The 18,735-nt window shown below is 44.7% G+C and overlaps 1 protein-coding gene and 1 long non-coding RNA gene across 4 annotated transcripts in view; one reads left to right on the top strand and one right to left on the bottom strand.

Annotated features, from left to right (window-relative positions):
- The window catches only part of LOC309525736, a 227,262-nt gene that overhangs the window by 203,341 nt on the left and 5,186 nt on the right, over nucleotides 1-18,735 (bottom strand). The gene's annotated exons all lie outside the window — the stretch shown is intronic.
- LOC309525632 (polycystin-1-like) overlaps nucleotides 1-18,735 on the top strand; it is a gene marked incomplete at its 3' end in the record, with an annotated part of 68,212 nt that overhangs the window by 8,142 nt on the left and 41,335 nt on the right. For all 3 annotated transcript variants that reach the window (XR_014216466.1, XM_082211002.1, XM_082211001.1), the window contains exons 5-15: nucleotides 523-797; nucleotides 2,134-2,512; nucleotides 5,828-6,008; nucleotides 8,758-8,984; nucleotides 10,295-10,413; nucleotides 10,757-10,904; nucleotides 12,517-12,791; nucleotides 13,883-14,644; nucleotides 15,191-15,322; nucleotides 15,963-16,138; nucleotides 18,138-18,274. Coding sequence is in view for 2 of the 3 variants with exons in the window: in XM_082211002.1 (XP_082067128.1) it covers nucleotides 523-797; nucleotides 2,134-2,512; nucleotides 5,828-6,008; nucleotides 8,758-8,984; nucleotides 10,295-10,413; nucleotides 10,757-10,904; nucleotides 12,517-12,791; nucleotides 13,883-14,644; nucleotides 15,191-15,322; nucleotides 15,963-16,138; nucleotides 18,138-18,274 (2,811 nt within the window). The remainder of the gene's footprint in view (nucleotides 1-522; nucleotides 798-2,133; nucleotides 2,513-5,827; nucleotides 6,009-8,757; nucleotides 8,985-10,294; nucleotides 10,414-10,756; nucleotides 10,905-12,516; nucleotides 12,792-13,882; nucleotides 14,645-15,190; nucleotides 15,323-15,962; nucleotides 16,139-18,137; nucleotides 18,275-18,735) is intronic.

The raw sequence follows: 18,735 nt of genomic DNA on the forward strand, positions 1-18,735 counted from the left end.
AGACTGGAAATGACTGTTGTCCGAGGCAGCCCTATCTACACCACATATTTATATCAGTTTCATATCACTTTGCCCAAAGAATCCTGGAGCTGGAGTCTAGTTGAGGTTGTGGACAGTTCTGTTGGACTCCTGAACTTCTACTTCAGGAGAAAACCTAGCTCAGTAGTACAGCACGCTAATGTCAAAAGCAGCTTGCCTCAATATCCATTGCTGGCAGTCACAAGCAGGAGAGTGCTTTTGCTCTCAGGTCCCACTTCTGGGCTTCCCAAAGCCATTTGACTGGCTACTGCAAGAACAGAATGTTGTTTCTGGACTGATTCAGCAGGACTCTGCTTGTGTCTGCATCCATCTCAGTGTTCACTCTGCAAAATGGGGAGAGCTTTCTTGCCTGTTTAGCTGGAATAGTTTGTAAAGTGTAAACAAAGAAAGCTGTGCAAACAGAAACCAGAACCGGGTTTTTCAAGCATCTGTCCATAAGTGGTTCAAACGTTTACCGTGAGTTTTCTCTTCCTCCCTTCCCAGCTGTTGATTTTATCTCCTGTGTGAAGGACACCCTGACCAGGAGTGATGCAGTCCTGCACTATTCTCACCTTTCAACTGGTACCCACACTCAGAAGTCCTGCCTTGAACTCTGCTATAGCAAAGAGTACACCTATTACGCCATGGACTTTTTGGATCGTTGCCTATGTGGATCTCTAGGCAGTGAAGCAGAGGTGGACTGTGGGAAGGTGTGCTCCAATGAAATCCAGAGCCAAGTGTGCAATAAAACAGTCATCCATGCTGCATACCCAATTCAGGTAATGGAATCAGTTCTAATAGCATTTCTGCCCAATTTTGTGTTTGGGAATTGTGGTTAGGAAATCCAACTCATTACTTCCCTACAAGAATGGGGAATCTGTGCCCCTCCAGATGTTGTTGGATTCCAGGATAGCCCAGTGGTCAGGAAATGATGGGAGCTGTAGTCCAGCAACATCTGGAGGGCCACAGGTTAGCTACCCCTTCTTTACTAAGTGATGCTGATGATGAGCAGATTCTTGGCAGAGTACATCCTTTGTCCACAACATGTTCAATCCCTGTCATCTCAGACAAGAGAAATGGGACCTTGGTGACCTTGAGTTGCTGCCAATCAGACATGACAAAACTAGGCTTGATGGGCTAGTGGTCTCTGACTCAGCAACTTCACATATTCACATCAGATGGTGAGGGAATTTCTAGAGGGTTTGTAAAGGGTCCTGGGAAATGGAAGCTGCCCCTGCCAGTGATGGAAAATAAAAAGAGTCAGTGGTGAGGGGCAAAGGCCACTTTAAAATTGGCAGTGCAAGCTCAAGTTCCAAAACAGTTCCTCTTCCTTGATCTCCATACATAAGCTGGACACCTTGTCTCTCCCAAACCCAGTCACTTATTTTAGAGGTTAGAGCAGGGGCTCCCAAATTGTGCTTTGTTCAGATGGTCCACAGTGTGTTTGTACGGATTTGTGGCTGAACATTAAATACTCATACTCACTTTTTATTGTTTCTTTTTATATTATTATATTATATTATATTATATTATATTATATTATATTATATTATATTATATTATATTATATTATATTATATTATATTATATTATATTATATTATATTATATTATATTATATTATATTATATTATATTATATTATATTGCACTTTGTAAATTTAAAACTCATTGCTGGACCATTACTGGGAGTTTAAATTTTTGGAAAAATTAAGTAGGCCATGCAAGACTGTAACCAGTCCATGCTTGTTCTGGAATGCCTGGTCTTCAAAAGTGTCTTTGAGTCTTTAATTTCTGCAGACATTTGGCAAATATGCTTCATCCAAAACAGGACTTCTGTACCTTTTGTTGCTGCAGTACTATGACAACAGGTACAGTTAATGCACAGAACTCCTTTGATCTGGATCTCCTCTTCATACTACCCAAAATGTTATCATCTGCACGGCCTCTAGCTGAGTGCTGTATAAGCTGCAGGAATTAGGAATAACCTGATGTTATTAATGAGTGAGGGACATTATCCTTCTCATAAAATTATACCTTCATCCTATTTATGCTTTGAGTTGGAGGAAGGGAAATTAAACCCGAGTCAAACCTTCCTACCTGCTTTTTCTGTTTAGGTAAAACTCTCATTCACCACATGGCAACAGCATGGGCAACTTGTTGAATTCACTGCCAATATCTCACTGCCTGGCATTCTGTACATATGGGACTTTGGAGATGGAGGTGATGGAAGTCTCAACACCACAAACCCAAGAGTGCTGCATGTGTATCTTCCTGGTACCTATATGGTGAAGGTTGAGGCCCTGACTGCTGGAAAGAGTCTGTTCCACAGAGCTACTATTCACGTGGTCTTGCCCGTGAAAGCAGTAATCTTTAAGTGTCCAAAGGTTGTGGTAAGACACCAGAACAACATAGACATCTGGATCCATGTCGAAGAAGGTACTGATCTGTCTGTCATCTGGAGAATGAAGGATCCAGGAGGCCAGGAACTTCTTGGTGAGATAAGTGATGCTGCAGAGAGATGTCTATCAGTGTCCCACTTGGGTGGGTGGGGAAGCTGGCCATTATTTTGAATCAAAGGTAGACTTAAGCATGGATGCTTTAAGTAGCGTGCCATCTCCTCCATCCTGGTGGGCCGGATTCTGGCTTAGTCCACATTCAGTGGTCTCTTTTGACAGGAGGGTGAGACCTGTCCACTTGTTAATCACCTGTCATCACTATCTGATGTCAATTGTGGGGCAGGAGGGTGTGGTTGGGGGGTGGGAATAGCCTCCTGGGCCAAACTGGGACCTATGTCAGGCCTAACTAAGCCTGCAGGCTGAAAGTTCCCTACCCCTGTGGAAGGGGAAGATCATGGTATGTTTATCAAAGGTGTATTTTTGAATAAAGCTTCCAAGGTGTTAAAATTTTGGTACCAACCTCAAGGGAAGTGTTCTCCTAAATGTTATGCAAAGTTGGAAGCTGTCTAAAATGGAGATCAAAGCAAATAAGTAGTATATGGCCCCTAACAAAAGGTGCAGGATTTATGGTGGGGACAATCTGAAGGGGATCAAGGTTATTTAGGTGTGGACAAGGGAGGAGCTACGACTGGACCTAATGGTCAGGGGTCCCTTTACCTTTACTTTAAGGGAGGAGCTGGAGTTAAGGTGATGTGGAAGACTAAAGCTGGCTTAAAGTGGCTCCACCAAACCTCTGGAATCTCTCAGGGTCTGAAGCATGTCTGTGAGAGAAACTGACCTTATTGCAAGCGTGATGGGGACACCTGGACTTCATGTTAGGATATTAGGAAAATGAAAGGAAGAGGGACAAAGCAGCAGAGCAGAGGCTCTAGAGAAAGCAAACTTGTCAGTGTGCAGAAGGCCGAAGGGGAACAGCAGATGTGTAACCAGGGAGACTAGGGGGCAGCTAGAAAAAAGGCATTTTCCACCCTGGGAGAGAGAGAGAGAGAGAGTTGTAGAGCAGCAGAGCCCTTATAAAAAGACCAGAGAGGCGGGAAGCCAGGGAAGCAGCGCGAGGCAGCCAGCAATATCAGCCATTGATCTCAGAAGGCACACAGCACTGTCGGGTCCTTCTGATGCTATGAGTGTGAGAGAGGTCACTCCTAAGGTTGCCATTGTCTCAGCCTGGATGCTGTGATGGTGGACAGAAGGTGAGAAGTCAGCTGCTAACCTCACCTAGAGCTGCAGCATTTCCCCTCTTCCCCACCCCACCCCCAAGATTCTGCTGAGGATGGCATCCCAGGGATTTCGACCATGGTGGCTGTTGTTCCTACTGCTGGGCAAAGGGGACACAGGTAGGCGAAGCAGTGTTTCTACAAAGTGGGAGTTCTGTGTTGGAAAAGCATAGCTGCAGTGGGATGACAAGGCTAGATCTCTTAGCATGTGTCAGTCAATTTACAGCATGATTTAACCACCCTTCTGTTCACTAGATTAGGATGGTTAGAAAGGGCCGTTTTGGTTAGAAATGGTGCTTTAAAGCAATCACCAACCCATTTTGACTATTGAAAGATGCTCCAGGCAAATTATTCTTAAAGAAAAGAGAAGGATTCATGCAAAACTCATGCACGCATGCTCAAATTTATTCCCGTCAAGAAGCCCTAAAAAGAGTGACGAATCCATCCTTAAAATACACAAGGCATGGTTAATGCAGCTGTTTTGTACACATTTCAGAGATCATACTCTAAAGAGCAGAACGGTGAAGCTGATCTTTGTTAGTATTTGTCAGAAGAGGGTGAGGTGATATTATAGTCTGAATGAATTAGCCACAATTAAAAGACATTGTGTGGATGCTCCTTGTAGATGTAAGGAAAGGCTGAGCATCCTTGCCTTTCAGGCCCAAAACTTTGCTTTCTGTGTGCACCTTTAAGAAGCTTCTTTGACATGGTCAGCAGTAACACTGCCATGTTTCTTAACACCCTGGTTAAGGAATTGGGAGTTGGTCATGTGCATGTGTGCTCCATCTTCTTCCCAGACTTAACCATGGTTCAGTGTTAGATCAGCATTGATGCTGGTCCCAGTTAATAGCACTATTCAGGTTCCCCCTTAGGGAGGGCCTGTAAATTTACTTCAAACCCAGATTTCAAATCTTGTTTAAAACCCACCCAACCATCCAATCCAATATGTTTACCTGAGAGCAGGTAATAGCTCTTATTTCTGAGTGGACACACATAGGCCTGCACTGTTAATGCTTCTCCTCTTGAGACAGCTACCCACCGTAGAATACCTGTTTATAAACCACCCTCTTCCCCTTCTCGTTTGGAAAAAGATGGCAGAAACTGAAAGCAAGGCTCCATAGAAACAGTAACAAAGTTTACTGGGCAGCATTTGGGAGGGCTGAAAGACCCAAACAAAGCCCTTCTCTGGACACCTGAATGCCAGCACCTAAAGGAGATCTGTGGGGAGCCTTTAAAAAGTGATTTGTATAGTTGGGAGGATTTATGGGGTCAGCAACGGATCAGACTTTGTTTAGGGTTGTCACGACAACGAGTTTTTTGAGCGGGCTGCCAACTAGCCTCCTGTTGTTGCCAAGATAGTTGGGTTTGTGAGGAAAAGTGTGTGTCCATTATACAAAAACAATTATTAATGAAGGGTTGTAACTTCTTCTTTAAACTTTTCTCTTTTTTAATCCTGCATGCATTCTTAGGGATGGGATATTGGTGCTCAGGCTTGGTGTTGCCAGATCTGCTTTCTGCAGATTATAATTCCAAACATGGGCTCTGTCAAGGGCTCCTTTCATTCTGAAGGACCTCATGATATAGCTTCCGCTTAAGGCTAGCTCAGTTGGTTAGAGTGTGGTGCTGATAACACCAAGGTTGCAGGTTCAATCCCTGTATGAGACAGCAGCATATTCAGCTCGGATTAGATGATCCTCAGGGTCCTTTTCCAACTCTATAATTCTATGAATCTACAATGGCTGTGTAGGATGGAATTAATTGCTGCTACCAAAATCAAAATGGTGTTTGTAGCAATGGGTCTTAAATCAGAGATGACTAATTTATTTTATTGTTTTCAACAGCTGAGTTGTAACCTACTTTAGCTGTCTTGGGGGCCTAGGTTTGCTATCAATATGGTCTCGCATTAGAAATCTCTATTCTAATACTGTATATAATATTAAAACAAATACCCTTGTCATACTATCTTAGATGTTCTTCACCAGTAGAAAGAAAAAGCCCAACTTTTATTTTATTTTTTTAAAAAAGCTTATAGCATTAAAAACACGTGAGGCTTCTGCAGTTCAAGACAGCATGTTCTGGTGTTCTCTTAAGCTTGAGTTGTTGTTGTTGTTGTTGTTGTTGTTGTTGTTTTAATTCAGATACTTCCACTTGCCCACGAGGTGGACAAATCAATTTGCAGAACTTGAACTGTTACTGGCTTGGTGAGACAAAGGAGACATGGCAGGATGCCAGGAAGCTCTGCCAGGGGGTGCCTGGAGGAGACTTGGTCGTGGTGAGGTCCCTGGAGGTACAAAGCTACCTCCAGAAATCTTTTTCTAAGTAAGTAACTTTAGCATGTGCCTCATTTGTAAACGTTTCCCAACTCCGTGCATCATAAGGATTTTCTTTCTTTTTTTTTAATGCATAGACTACCCTGCCAGGGACGTGGGTGGTGCTGTGGGTTAAACCACAGAGCCTAGGACTTGCTGATCAGAAGGTCAGTGGTTCGAATCCCTGCGGTGGGGTGAGCTCCTGGTGCTCGGTCCCTGCTCCTGCCAACTTAGCAGTTCGAAAGCACGTCAAAGTGCAAGTAGATAAATAGGTACTGCTCCGGCGGGAAGGTAAATGGCGTTCCCGTGCGCTGCTCTGGTTCGCCAGAAGCGGCTTAGTCATGCTGGCCACATGACCCGGAAGCTGTACACCAGCTCCCTCGGCCAATAAAGCAAGATGAGCGCCGCAACCCCAGAGTCGGTCACGACTGGACCTAATGGTCAGGGGTCCCTTTACCTTTTTTAGACTACCCTGTCCCAGTGTCAGAAGGTTTGTTGTATTGTAATATGGCATGCGTGATCCGGGTCTCTGAAATACTTTCTAAAAGCATTCACCTGGAGATTAGATGGTTCAACAGACCATACCATGTTGGTTTTTCTTGACACTGGTGTGGTCAGTGGTGCTACTCAGTGGTATGTGTTTGTAATAATGATTTGCATGGCGGCACACCTATGAGCTATCAACGTTTCAGCACACCTGTATCTTGACAATGTAACTACCGTATTTTTCGCTCTATAACACGCACCTGACCATAACACACACGTAGTTTTTAGAGGAGGAAAATCCATAGGCATGCCACCCGTAGGCATTCCCTCCATAACACGCACAGACATTTCCCCTTACTTTTTAGGAGGAAAAAAGTGAGTGTTATGGTGCAAAAAATACGGTAATTAGAGGTGGAGCTTACCTGCTGCACCAAATGCAGCAATGTGATAGGGTAACTGATTATTTTGAAAACTGTATTTAAGCTGACCAAATGCTTTGTATTCTGCTGGGGGACTGTGGAGTGGTGAGAAGGGTGTTTTTGCAGCTGTTTGATTATTTCTTAAAATAAATATAAGCAAAGATATTGCGGGCAAGTTTTTATTCCATTGTCCCAGCTGCTGCGCAAGCTTGGTTGGTCCAGAAGGTCCAACATACCATTGTACATCCATGAGCAGCAGCTGATGCTCAGATTAACTGCCAGGGCTGATGCCAAGTTTTGAGGTGGCCCTGGGCAAGATGGTCTCTGTTCTCCCTCTTGTGCCACCATGGTACCACTCCAGGAAATGAAGATGGTGGCAACTGCGGAAACTGCTTTGCACAGACTGAGTGTGGCTGCCTCCCTCCCCAGTATGCTCACTAGGCCAAGAAATGGACACTGGTACAGACAGGTGGTGGCCAGAGCTGGCCTGAGGGATGAGCATGTTGGGTTGTGCATAAGGAATGAGGACAACTGGATTTAGTTCACATTTAAAGGTGAACCTGCTTAATTCACAACCAGAACACAACCATCCTGTGAAATTCACCCTTCTCCTAATTTTTCAGTGCCATTCTCCAACAATGTTATGTGTACCAAAATGTATTTTATAGTAAAGTGTGCCTATAGATTCAATTATTAGTGAAAGTAACAGGCAAAAATGCAGTATATTACAGAAAATTGCTTGCAAAAATATGTGTATTTCAAAACTGCATACAAAAAATGTGTTTATTAACAAAAATATGCACCAATATGCTGAAGAACTTTTGTGAGGGTATTTAAACAACAACAAAAATATGCAGTACTGTGGAGACCTGAAATTGATTGGAAAAATGAGAAACTGAGAGAACCAAAAGGACAAATTAATCAATCCTGTTTCTGATTCTCTTTACTTGAAGCCAATACACTTGTCTGCTTGCTGATCAAACTGCATTTTGCTTAGCAATGAGCCATGATCCAGCTGTTTCCATACAGTTAGTATGAGAGTTATGTAAACCAACCATAGCTTGTTTGTTTAAAATATTCTCAGACTGCCTTAGCATCAAACAAGTCTAGTGCAATCAAGTTAAACAATGAAATGTCAAACAGCATGACAACGATCAATGGCTTCATCCCAGAGGTTTTCAACCTTTTTGAGTCCATGGCTCCCTTGACCAACTACATTCTTTCTGCAGCACCCCTGTGGGGCTCAGGAGCCCAGTTATGTCACCCCTTCCCTGAAGAACTGGCAGCCTCTCACCTTTTTTCAAACACCCTCCCTTGTGGAGTGTTTCCTCAGCCTCTTCTCCCCTCTCCTTGGAGTCCTCTGGGCAGCCACTGCTGCTACCCCCTGGTCTCTGAGCTGCCCCTCCTGCTCCAAATGAGGTTCCAAATGAGGTTCCTCATCACACTGCCCCACAGGGGCCTGGGACTTGTCTGTACATTCCCAAGAGCAAGGGCTGGCAAACTGGCTGGCTGGGCTCCCTCACCCGTTTGCTTGCTTACTCCAAGGCTGCCTCAGCTCCTGGCAACCAGCACCCCATGGCCAGCACCAGAGGCACCATTCGCCTGCAGAGCTTGTAGCCAGGGCTTCTGCAACAAACAGCTGTGCAAGCCTTTGAGAGGCAGAGATGCGAGAGGAGGGAGGGAAGGAAAGAGGGACACAGGCCAGTGTTGCCTGCCCTGACCATCATTCAAGCCACCCTAGGGTGCCACGGCACACTGGTTGAAAACCACTGGCTTCATCCTGTTCTGTCTCCAAATATTGGCCCAGTCCATGGTGTTACCAGAGTTATTGCCTTTCCTTGTCTTTCTTATCAGCAGTGCTGGCACAGTTTGGATTGGATTGCGTGACCTTGGCTCCTCTGGGTCGATGCGCTGGGTTGACGGGGGCCTCGTAGATACATTCCAGAACTGGATGTCCTCAGGCCGACCTGAGGGAGGGAAGGAAATGTGTGTGAAGATGCTTCTAGTGGATTCAAAAGGGTACTGGAGATGTAACCCATGCTCTGAGAAATCACTGTTCATCTGTGAAAAGACAATTGGAGGTACTGGAGGCATTCTAGTTTGTGTTCTGTAATTTTAATGGAGTTTTTTTGCAAATGTTTTGATGGGGTGGTATTACTGTGTATTTTCATTGTGGGTGTCTATATTGTAATGTCTGTGTAACCGGCTTTTGTACTTTGCAAACAGATTAGAAGCCTGTTTTGATGTGAAGAGGCATATAAATTAAGCAACAAATGCAGAAACAAACATGAATAGGCTGATCTTTATTATTCATCTAATGAGATAACCCCTCTCAAAACAGGAGGATTCATTAGAAGGAAGCTGAGAAAGACAACCAGGTAGTTCTGATCTGTTCAGGAAGCTTGGAGCAAAGTTGTAAGGGGCAATCCCACTAGCGTTATAGACTTCGACTTTCAAAATCCTTGTGATGAAATCTCTTTTCGAAGGTCGATAAGAAAACTTTGCAGTCATGGTATGACAGAGTTGGTATCTTGGCAGAGGAAACCAAGGAGCAGAGAATAGGGAAAGATGGGCAGCTTAGGAGACACAGCCCGGAATATAGAACAGATGCAGGTCGTGTTGAAAAGACACTGGGTGAATTTGCTCTAGAGACCGATGGGTCATCTGTGATGGTCTAGAATAATTCCTCCTGCAAGGGGTTGAAAACAAGCCGCCTAGTCCATGGCACTGTGGGTTAAACCACAGAGCCTAGGACTTGCCGATCAGAAGGTCAGTGGTTCGAATCCCCGTGACGGGGTGAGCTCCCGTTGCTCGGTCCCTGCTCCTGTCAACCTAGCAGTTCAAAAGCACATCAAAGTGCAAGTAGATAAATAGGTACCGCTTTGGCAGGAAGGTAAACAGTGTTTCCGTGCACTGCTCTGGTTCGCCAGAAGTGGCTTAGTCATGTTGGCCACATGACCCGGAAGCTGTATGCCGGCTCCCTCGGCCATTAAAGCAAGATGAGCACCACAACCCCAGAGTCAGCCATGACTGGACCTAATGGTCAGGGGTCCCTTTACCCTGAACCTTTAGTCCATGATGTGGGAAGGATGATGAAACTGAATGCGAGCTCCTGCTGATGAGGAAGTGCTGAATGGTGAAGAACGTGGGCACAAAAAGGAAATAGGAGCGAGCTGAAAGGAAGCGGAAAGCAGGGTCTGCCAAGAGGCCAGCCAAGTCTAGCTACTAACCCTGATCACTATATTCTGAGCTCCCCACACCGTCTTGGTAAGCAGCAGCAACAACAGGCAGTGTTGGGAAGCTGGCAGAGCGACACAGCCTCACCCTGCCTCGCTATTGGATGTTATAGGACTGTATTGTCAGCTCCTTTCTATGTGCTCTATGATTACAGCTGTGCTTCCAAGCCCAAACTTATTCCTGACGGGAATGCCAAGGTTTAGCACTATCTATGAAGTGAAGAACGTCAGCACCAGAAAGGCAGCTCCTTTCTTAGGGGGCAGCAAAGTGGAGGTAATGTATTTCCAGGGCCGATTTGTTTTCGTGCGTCAAATATGTCTTCTATTCCACAAGACGTTGCTGAGGGATCTTGAGAAATCTGCTGCTTTTTGACAGTGACCTCAGCATTATACAATCCAACATCTATGTAAGTAGAAAATTGCCCAGAAAGCCCAATATTAGAAGTTCAAGGGAAATCCTGATTTCCAAATCTGATGTGTCTCTTGTAGCTTACCTCATATGTAAAAAAAACCCAACTGTGGCGCCATTGTTGCTCAGTATGTTCACTGTGGGCCCTAAACCCTCTACCCATCTTAAACTGCCCCCCAGCTACCCTTGACTTGCTTTTGTCTTGCAGCTGATGCTCTTTCCAGGCCTCTGGTTCAGCCACAATGGAACAGTCGCCTCCCTAGACTTTGCTATGCAAGCAACAAATAAGCCCATCCAGGCCCGTTTCCAGATTTTCCGCCCATATTGCAGTCCCAGTCAACATTTGATTCCACCAGGTAAGGGAGAAACCCCTTCTGCTCCCTTCCTTGCAATCCCTTAGGTCAAAGAATAACAGATTCTGTCTTTATTCTTTATAGCAGCTTAATTAAAAAATAAATTGCCATTCTCCCTAGCAACATCTTGTTTTCAGCTGAGGAAAATGGCTTTGCTGCAGATTTTTTACAGTTCTCTCCCCCCCCCCCGCCATTTGTTAATTCCACCATTTAATTCATTTTTGTAATTGGAATTGCCTTCCAGTCGCACTCATTTCTTCTAAAATGCGGTACTTAAATTACAACCTTTGCATATGCTGATCATAGTAATAAATTTGATAAGAGTGTGTGCGTGGGCCCAAACATTCACCTTGCATCTGTATCTGCGTGGTTTAAAACGATATTGATCTGTTTCTAAATCATTCTGTACTCTCTCTGCTTCGATCTGTAATTTAGGTTCTGAACTACCCTTAGAAAAAATAAAACTCTATTCCCCATCTGCTACCATAGATAATATAAAATGTTATAACTTCCCCCTGTTTTTCACCAAGGTAGATGACATTTACTGGCAGAGTAGTCCCTCCAGAGTGCAGTGAACCTGCCATTGGTCCAGGGGCTTTTTGTGGGGTAAATAAAAGTGATTCACTTTCCCCCATAATGAGGAGGGAGCATGTTTGCCTCTTGCTCTTTCTTTAAAATAACTAAGATGTGGCCAGGTGTATTCTCCCCTGCACATTTCAAAAAGCTTTGCAGCTTTGCATTGGTCTTTGCTTCCCAGTGACTGATTGTTTCCTCTTGACATGCTTCCTCTTGATATGCTTGACAGCATGAGACCATCTGTAAAGCTGCCTGAGAGCTCTGCCTTTTGTTTTAAAGAAGAACAAGATAGGATTTTAAAGAAAACCCTTAAATGAAGTTTTTAACTCTTTTTTTAAAAAACTGCTTTAGCAAAAAATACTCAGTCTTCAGTGTGCCACTGGCAAAACTTTAGGCAGCCTCACTTACTGCAAAGTCCACGGACCTGGAGAAACAAAAAATATAGGAAAAATTAGAGCTATAAGGTAAAGAGAAGCTTAGAAAGAGCAGAGTGATAGGGCAACATGCGACTTTTGGACATCAACTTGGGAGGGGGAAAGATTTGCAAATCATCCCAATTTGCCTTGTTATTTGAGCCCCCGTACGGACGCGGGTGGCGCTGTGGGTTAAACCACAGAGCCTAGGACTTGCCGATCAGAAGGTCAGCGGTTTGAATCCCCGTGACGGGGGGGGGGGAGCTCCCATTGCTCGGTCCCTGCTCCTGCCAACCTAGCAGTTCAAAAGCACGTCAAAGTGCATGTTGATAAATAGGTACCGCTCCGGCGGGAAGGTAAACGGCGTTTCCGTGCGCTGCTCTGGTTCTCCAGAAGCGGCTTAGTCATGCTGGTCACATGACCTGGAAGCTGTACGCCGGCTCCCTTGGCCAGTAAAGCAAGATGAGCGCCACAACCCCAGAGTCGGCCACGACTGGACCTAATGGTCAGGGGTCCCTTTACCTTTATGTTACAGAGCTGATGCAGACTCCTAAAATAGAAATGACGTCTGGCTTTTTGGTTTTGTATCTTTTGTTCGATTCAGTGCCCTTTTATTTGTTCCTCAGGGTGCAAACTGCTTCATTCACCTTTTGCCAGCTGCCACTCTGAGCCACTCTGCAATGCCATGGGTGAATGCCCAAGTGGGCAACAGTGGTGCCCTTTGAAGGATCGTTGCCTGAACATCTCCAGCCCTTGCACCTCATATGCCTTTGAGAACACAACTGCTCACACACAGCCATTCCCATACCCTCCGCGGTACAAAGGGGCTTCGCCATTCTATTCCATAGCGGCTGATCTTCCTTTATTGCTCTCCCCCAGCAATGAAAACACCCACATTCATGTAAGTGTATTCAGGAGTTGCCTTGGGGTTGTAAACAAGCCTTACCCTTGTCTTTCGTTCAATGTTTGCTCTATGCGTTGAGGTTCTTCACATATCTTGTTTTGCCTTAGGTATACAGGAAGTGGTTCTGCGGTTCCACGTGGGAAACACTTGCTGTGATAGCTCCCAGGTCATGGGACCTCTTCACCTTGGGAGCCTCTTTTTAGCCTGGCCAACCTTTCTATTTCGGCAGCCATGCAAAATGTTTTTGTTCAGATCTGCTTTTACAAATGAGTCATAAAGAGGAGCTACATGGCACCTCTGTTTTCAGTCCGATACGTGCTGCTCAGATTTTGGTGGTCTTTTTAAAATTTTATTTGGTTTTTACAAATTAATGTTTACATTCAAAATCATAGATAAAAACAAATAAACAAGATTCTTCCAAATCTTTAGACTTCCCTCCTCCTCTCCATGGGTTCTTTACTTAACTTTTTCTACTGCACATCCTAAGTCACTCCAATTTTTAAAGTTGTCCGTTGTGTCCAAAGTCATTGTTACATTACAAGAGTTATTTTAAACCTGCTAAAGAGTTCAGATGTTTACAGTGGTCTTCCAAATATAATATGACTTGCCCCCATTCTTTGTTGAAATTTTGATCTTCCTGATTTCTGATTTTCCCGGTCATTTTTGCCATTTCTGCATAGTCCCAACAGTTTGGTCTGCCATTCCAATCTGGTAGGGATGCTGTCTTCTTTCCAGGCCTACTAGCATCCTGGAGGCTGTTGTGTACATGAACAGTCTTTTCTGTTCCTTCTACACCTACAATTCCTAACAAAAAGGCTTCTGGTTGTTTTTTTAAACAGTTTTTTCAATCCATTATATATCATTTCCCAGAATTCTTTTATTACCTTACAGTTCCACCACATATGTTAAAAGGTCAGATTGTGGTAGTCTTGTGGCGTTTTATATGGATTAGCATTACTTGCTGGTACACTGTTCTGCTTCTCGTGCACAACTGTAGGAAGGAGTTGAATGAAGACCAAGTGTGTGTACTTTAAATGGAGGTTGTCTCCCAATGATTCCGATTAGCTTCAGCTGTCTGTGCGTTTCAGGTTCTCCTGCCAGAAGAAGAGATCTTTGTCCATCCGGGTGACATCATAGGGATACAGCACAGCGCTGATAGGGGCTCGTTCCTGCAGTGCCATCCCCACACGGATTCCCCTTGGCGACAGAGTTACATCAGCCTCATGAAGGAGAGCTGGTGGGAAGGAGGTATCCCTGGGCCGCCCAACCCCACCTGGGTGGACAGCATGCTTTGTGACCTACGAGTGACCTTTGCGCAAGCAATCAAGAGCTTGGCAAACCCTCCAATGCTGGCCCAAAGGCTGGAGTCTGGTACCTACACCTTCACCGCCACGGTGAGAAATGCTGTCAGCAGCTCACAGGCCAGCTGCTCAGTGCAAGTGCAGTCAAAAGTCAGTGATTTGCAGCTTATATACCCCACACCACTCAGCGGGAAGCTCAACATACCCACAAAGCAGGAGATTTTCCTGGTCATCAAGATCACCTCTGGTTGCAAGGCTGTGGCTAACTGGATGTCCCCAGTGGACATGGCTGGGGTGCCGTTTGTGGCCGCTTGCCCAGCAGGGATTGTGCTCCGTGTCCCCTCCTGCTACAGAGAGACCACAGACACCTGGTTCTCCTCGGTGAAGCTTGTCATGGATAAACCAAGAGAGGAGGAGATCTTGGACATCCTTGTTTCCAATGAGGTCAGTGCCCAGAAGTTGTCTGTGAAGATCCAGTCACATGATGCCATTGATGGACTCAGGGTGGTGCCTCCTGGACCATGCCGGATGCTAGTGGATGTGTCACAGGTGGGTTATGATGTTCCTTCCAAAGTTAACTCTTTGTTTTATGTGAGGGATGTCTGGTGTCATGTTTTGAGGGTAGTGGTCCAGGGACCTTCTGATGCTCTGGCCATTCCAGTAAAACAAACAGTCCCCAGCAACAACATCTTAACGGGGAAAACTGCAAATGAAAGATGCTTCTTTCTAATGGGTAAGCTACAGAAGAACTGATTGTCATTGTTTTTGGAGTGACCCCAGGGCACGGCTAGCTATTCTTATATGAAAAAAATATATTGTACATAGATGCATACCCTATACTGATTTTTGTGGCTTTGCAGAATTGACAAGGACTGTACCTCTGAACTAGGAAACAATGCAGTCATGATCTTGAATTATTGAAGGGGCAAAGAAATTGGAGTGTTAGGCAGTGCACAGATCCCTCAGTCCCAGGTCACTGAAGTATCCTACCCAGACCCAGACTCATTTACTGCTCCTCAATACTTAGCCCAAAGTTCAACCAGCATAGCCAATATATGGGTTATTCTCATCATGCAACTTCTTTGCTTTAACCAGGTATTTACTGCTGAGATCAGCCAGGGGTCCTCTGTTTCTTACACCTGGGTGATTGATAACATGGACATGTTTGCCTACAATGGTCAGAGCTACAGTGTCACATTTAAGAGACCTGCTACATATAAGCTAAAGGTGAGAAACCAAAGCCATTCAACAACAACAACAGCAGCAGCAGCAGCAATAACAGCAACCCCATAGTAGAGCATTGCACACGTGGGCATTTCAAGGAATATAAGTAGTATTTGTACAGCAATTTATATGTGTTATCTCAGTATTTCATACAACAGCCCTATAAGGTAGTCCAGTATATTAGGAGAAATTACATGTCAGAATGTGAAAATTGCATACTAAAATGAATATATGTAATGAAACAGTGTGCATTCTTGCATGGATTGATTTTTTTTATTTTTAATTACAAACTGATGTAAGCAAACTGAACCAAGACTAGAAAGATGAGGACATGAGGGAAACAAACAAACAAAAAAAGACTGTAACATAACAGAGAGAGTGGCTTGCCTGCAGCTTCTCTGTGAGTTCCTTTGAGCCAGGGACTTCCTGACTCTCTTTTGTCTCTCTCTCTACAGAAGCAAATGCATAGCTGAGCTGCTATGAGCATTATCAGAAGTTTATTTGGTTTGGGATCAAAGGTCCTGTATGGGAGAGCTGCATGTTCCTGCATTGCAGGGGGTTGGACAAGATGATCCTCAGGGTCCCTTCTAACTCTACAATTCTATGTTTCTATGTTTCTTGGTTTTCTCCTCTTTGTTCATAGTTGACAGCAAAGAACCCGGTGAGCTTCAAATCTTTGGAACTGATGCTCATAGCTGAACCCATGAACCCCTTGGCTCACCCTGAATTGCTGGGACTCCCTGGAATTGTGGAAGTCAATGTTCCCCAGACTATGATATTCAGGGTGGAAGTAGACACTGCCGTGGATGTCATGGTGAGGTAAGAAGCAAGGCAAGGAAGTCTGGATAGGTGCTTTCAAGTGATTGCCCATCACCAAAATCCAAGTTGAAAGGAACACACAATCTTAGGGAAGAGCTCTCTGGGAACAGCCAGTGTATCTACTCAAGGCCAATTCACACCATCGTTTTCTGCAGAAAAAAACCCCTCATTTGAGCTGACTTACAAACACTTCTGCTAAATTAATCCCAGTTTAGCTTTTAGTATAGAATCGCTAACTCATGTAATGGCTCAGTTAGTAGCCACCAACTCAGTCTCATCCTATGCATAGATGCACAAACAGTCTGACCTGGTATCTTCCCCTAAATATATGACAATTCATAGTACTCCCCCCTTCCCTCTTTTTTGGCACATTCGGTGATGTTCAGGAGGTGTAGTAAACTTCATCTGTGACTTTGCCTGCGCATGAAAGCCACACTGGTTTGGTAGAAAATGAACCACGAGGCATAGAAGATATCCAAGAATCAGGCTGTTGCAGGGCAACAGTCTAATTCAGATCACAGTAGACCACCACTGGGTACACTAAAATGGGGGGTGTTACAGGGGCCAGCAAAGCAAATTGCTTAAAATAATGTAAGCAAGACAAGTCACCTATTTCAGGGGAAGGGAGACAAACAAAAATCAGAACAACCAGTTCATCTGCTCTGGAGAAAGCTGCTTTCTGATCGAACAATAAGTCAGAGTCAGAACATGACAGTGCCTGGGAGAATCACTGAACTTAAATTTTTTAAAAAGGATACAGTGGTATCCTCGGGTTACATATGCTTCAGGTTACAGACTCCGCTAACCCAGAAATATTACCTCGGGTTAAGAACTTTGCTTCAGGATGAGAACAGAAATCGTGCAGTGGCGGTGCAGCGGCAGCAGGAGGCCCCATTAGCTAAAGTGGTGCTTCAGGTTAAGAACAGTTTCAGGTTAAGAATGGACCTCCAGAACGAATTAAGTTCTTAATCCGAGGTACCACTGTACTCTAATTCAACACCCTGCTCTCTCAAGGTACTCTGGAGTTACCTGCTCTGTTGGTACCTGTAATGTCCCCACTTTAGTGTACCCCACAAGCAAGAACTACCATGCCAGAGATGGCTTTTGGAAAAGGAATAAATATAGCGAAAAGACATTTGGGGTGTTGAAATAACAAATTGTGCAACCAGGACTTGCAAATTGCTTGACTTCCAGACCTTTGGCAGCAAGCATTGTATCCATCTTGTGGAAAACAGAATTTTTGGCAGGGGCTAAAGGTGGTGATAAGTAATGTGGGAGATGTACCAGAGGGGGTGATGTGATAAGGGGCACAGAAGAAACTCTGGGAAGGAATTTATCATTGCCATTGCTCAGTCCAGTCCAATCTCAGGCAGAGATAGGGTGAACTTTTGGGGTCTTGTTTTCAGTACTCCAGATCAACAAAACCAACAAAAAAGTCTTGCGGCACCTTGGCGACTAACAAATTTTCTATGGATTTATGGGCCAGAATCCAGTTCACCAGCAACAAGAAGTACAATCCCTAATTAACAGGGGCTATATGGGTTCCCCTGTGTTTTTTCACCTGTGGACGGGGGTGGATGGGAATGGAGAACACTGAGATCAAAGGGAAGCAAATCACAAAAAGAATGGAGAGTAATAATCACATCCAATAAAACAGTTAAAGTGGCAATTAGGATAGCTGTGTTGGTGATAACAGAAACTTCCTGACCTTGGTAAGTTAGCAGACACATATAGTGTGATAAAAATCTTGATTCAAGTCACAGATGATAGAACTGAATTCCTGATGAAATGTAATTCAGAGAGTTTCATGCTGGAGTCTCCCTTGAGATTTCCTTTGTTCATGGACAGGCAGATCAACAGGCATCACTGGTAGAAATTCTGTGCCAAATTGTCACTCTGTGCAGACGCTTTAGGAAACACTGCCGCTCTCATTGTGACCTCTGCTGGTTGCCCGCAGGATATCCAATGCATTATTTGTGGTCTGTATTTCTGTTTGCAGGTGGAATTTTGGCGACGGCAGCCCAGAGGCAGAGACCACCCTGGCTCCTCCTTACGATGCTCAGCTGCCACGACCGGATCCACAGACAGAACGAGTTCAAGTGTCAGCAAGGGTGACCCATGCCTTCATTCAGCCAGGTGGGAAAATGGGTTTGATACTAGGAGATAACTTAGGGAGCTCAAGGAGCTTCAAGTCACGCCTTTCTCCCTGAAATGAAGAGGAGGAGACTAGATGGATGAGCAGATAGCAGCTGAGAGAGTTATGGGGAGAAAGGTTAAAATTGGTGTGGGGAAATAGGTGCCAGGACAGGCTGACTAACCACCATTGAAATCTAGGAAACCAGAAGGGAACAGGTGAGGCAAAAGCATCATAGGAGATTGAGACCAAGACAGGAACACACATATGGGAAGGGAAGCAAAGCAAAGCAAAGCAAAGCTAATGAGGTGCACTGTAAAGTGAGGAAGAAGCTTTCCTGCTGTGTGGTAGCCGTGGGGAACTTGAGGCCCCTACACCTAAATTGACTGTCACCTGCCAATCACTTCAATCTACCTCAACAGCTTTTGTGGTTTTTCTAGGGTTAGATTTAAAATTATACCTA

This window comes from Podarcis vaucheri, assembly GCF_965113315.1.
Source record: "Podarcis vaucheri genome assembly, chromosome: 2".
NCBI classification, from domain to species: Eukaryota; Metazoa; Chordata; class Lepidosauria; order Squamata; family Lacertidae; genus Podarcis; species Podarcis vaucheri.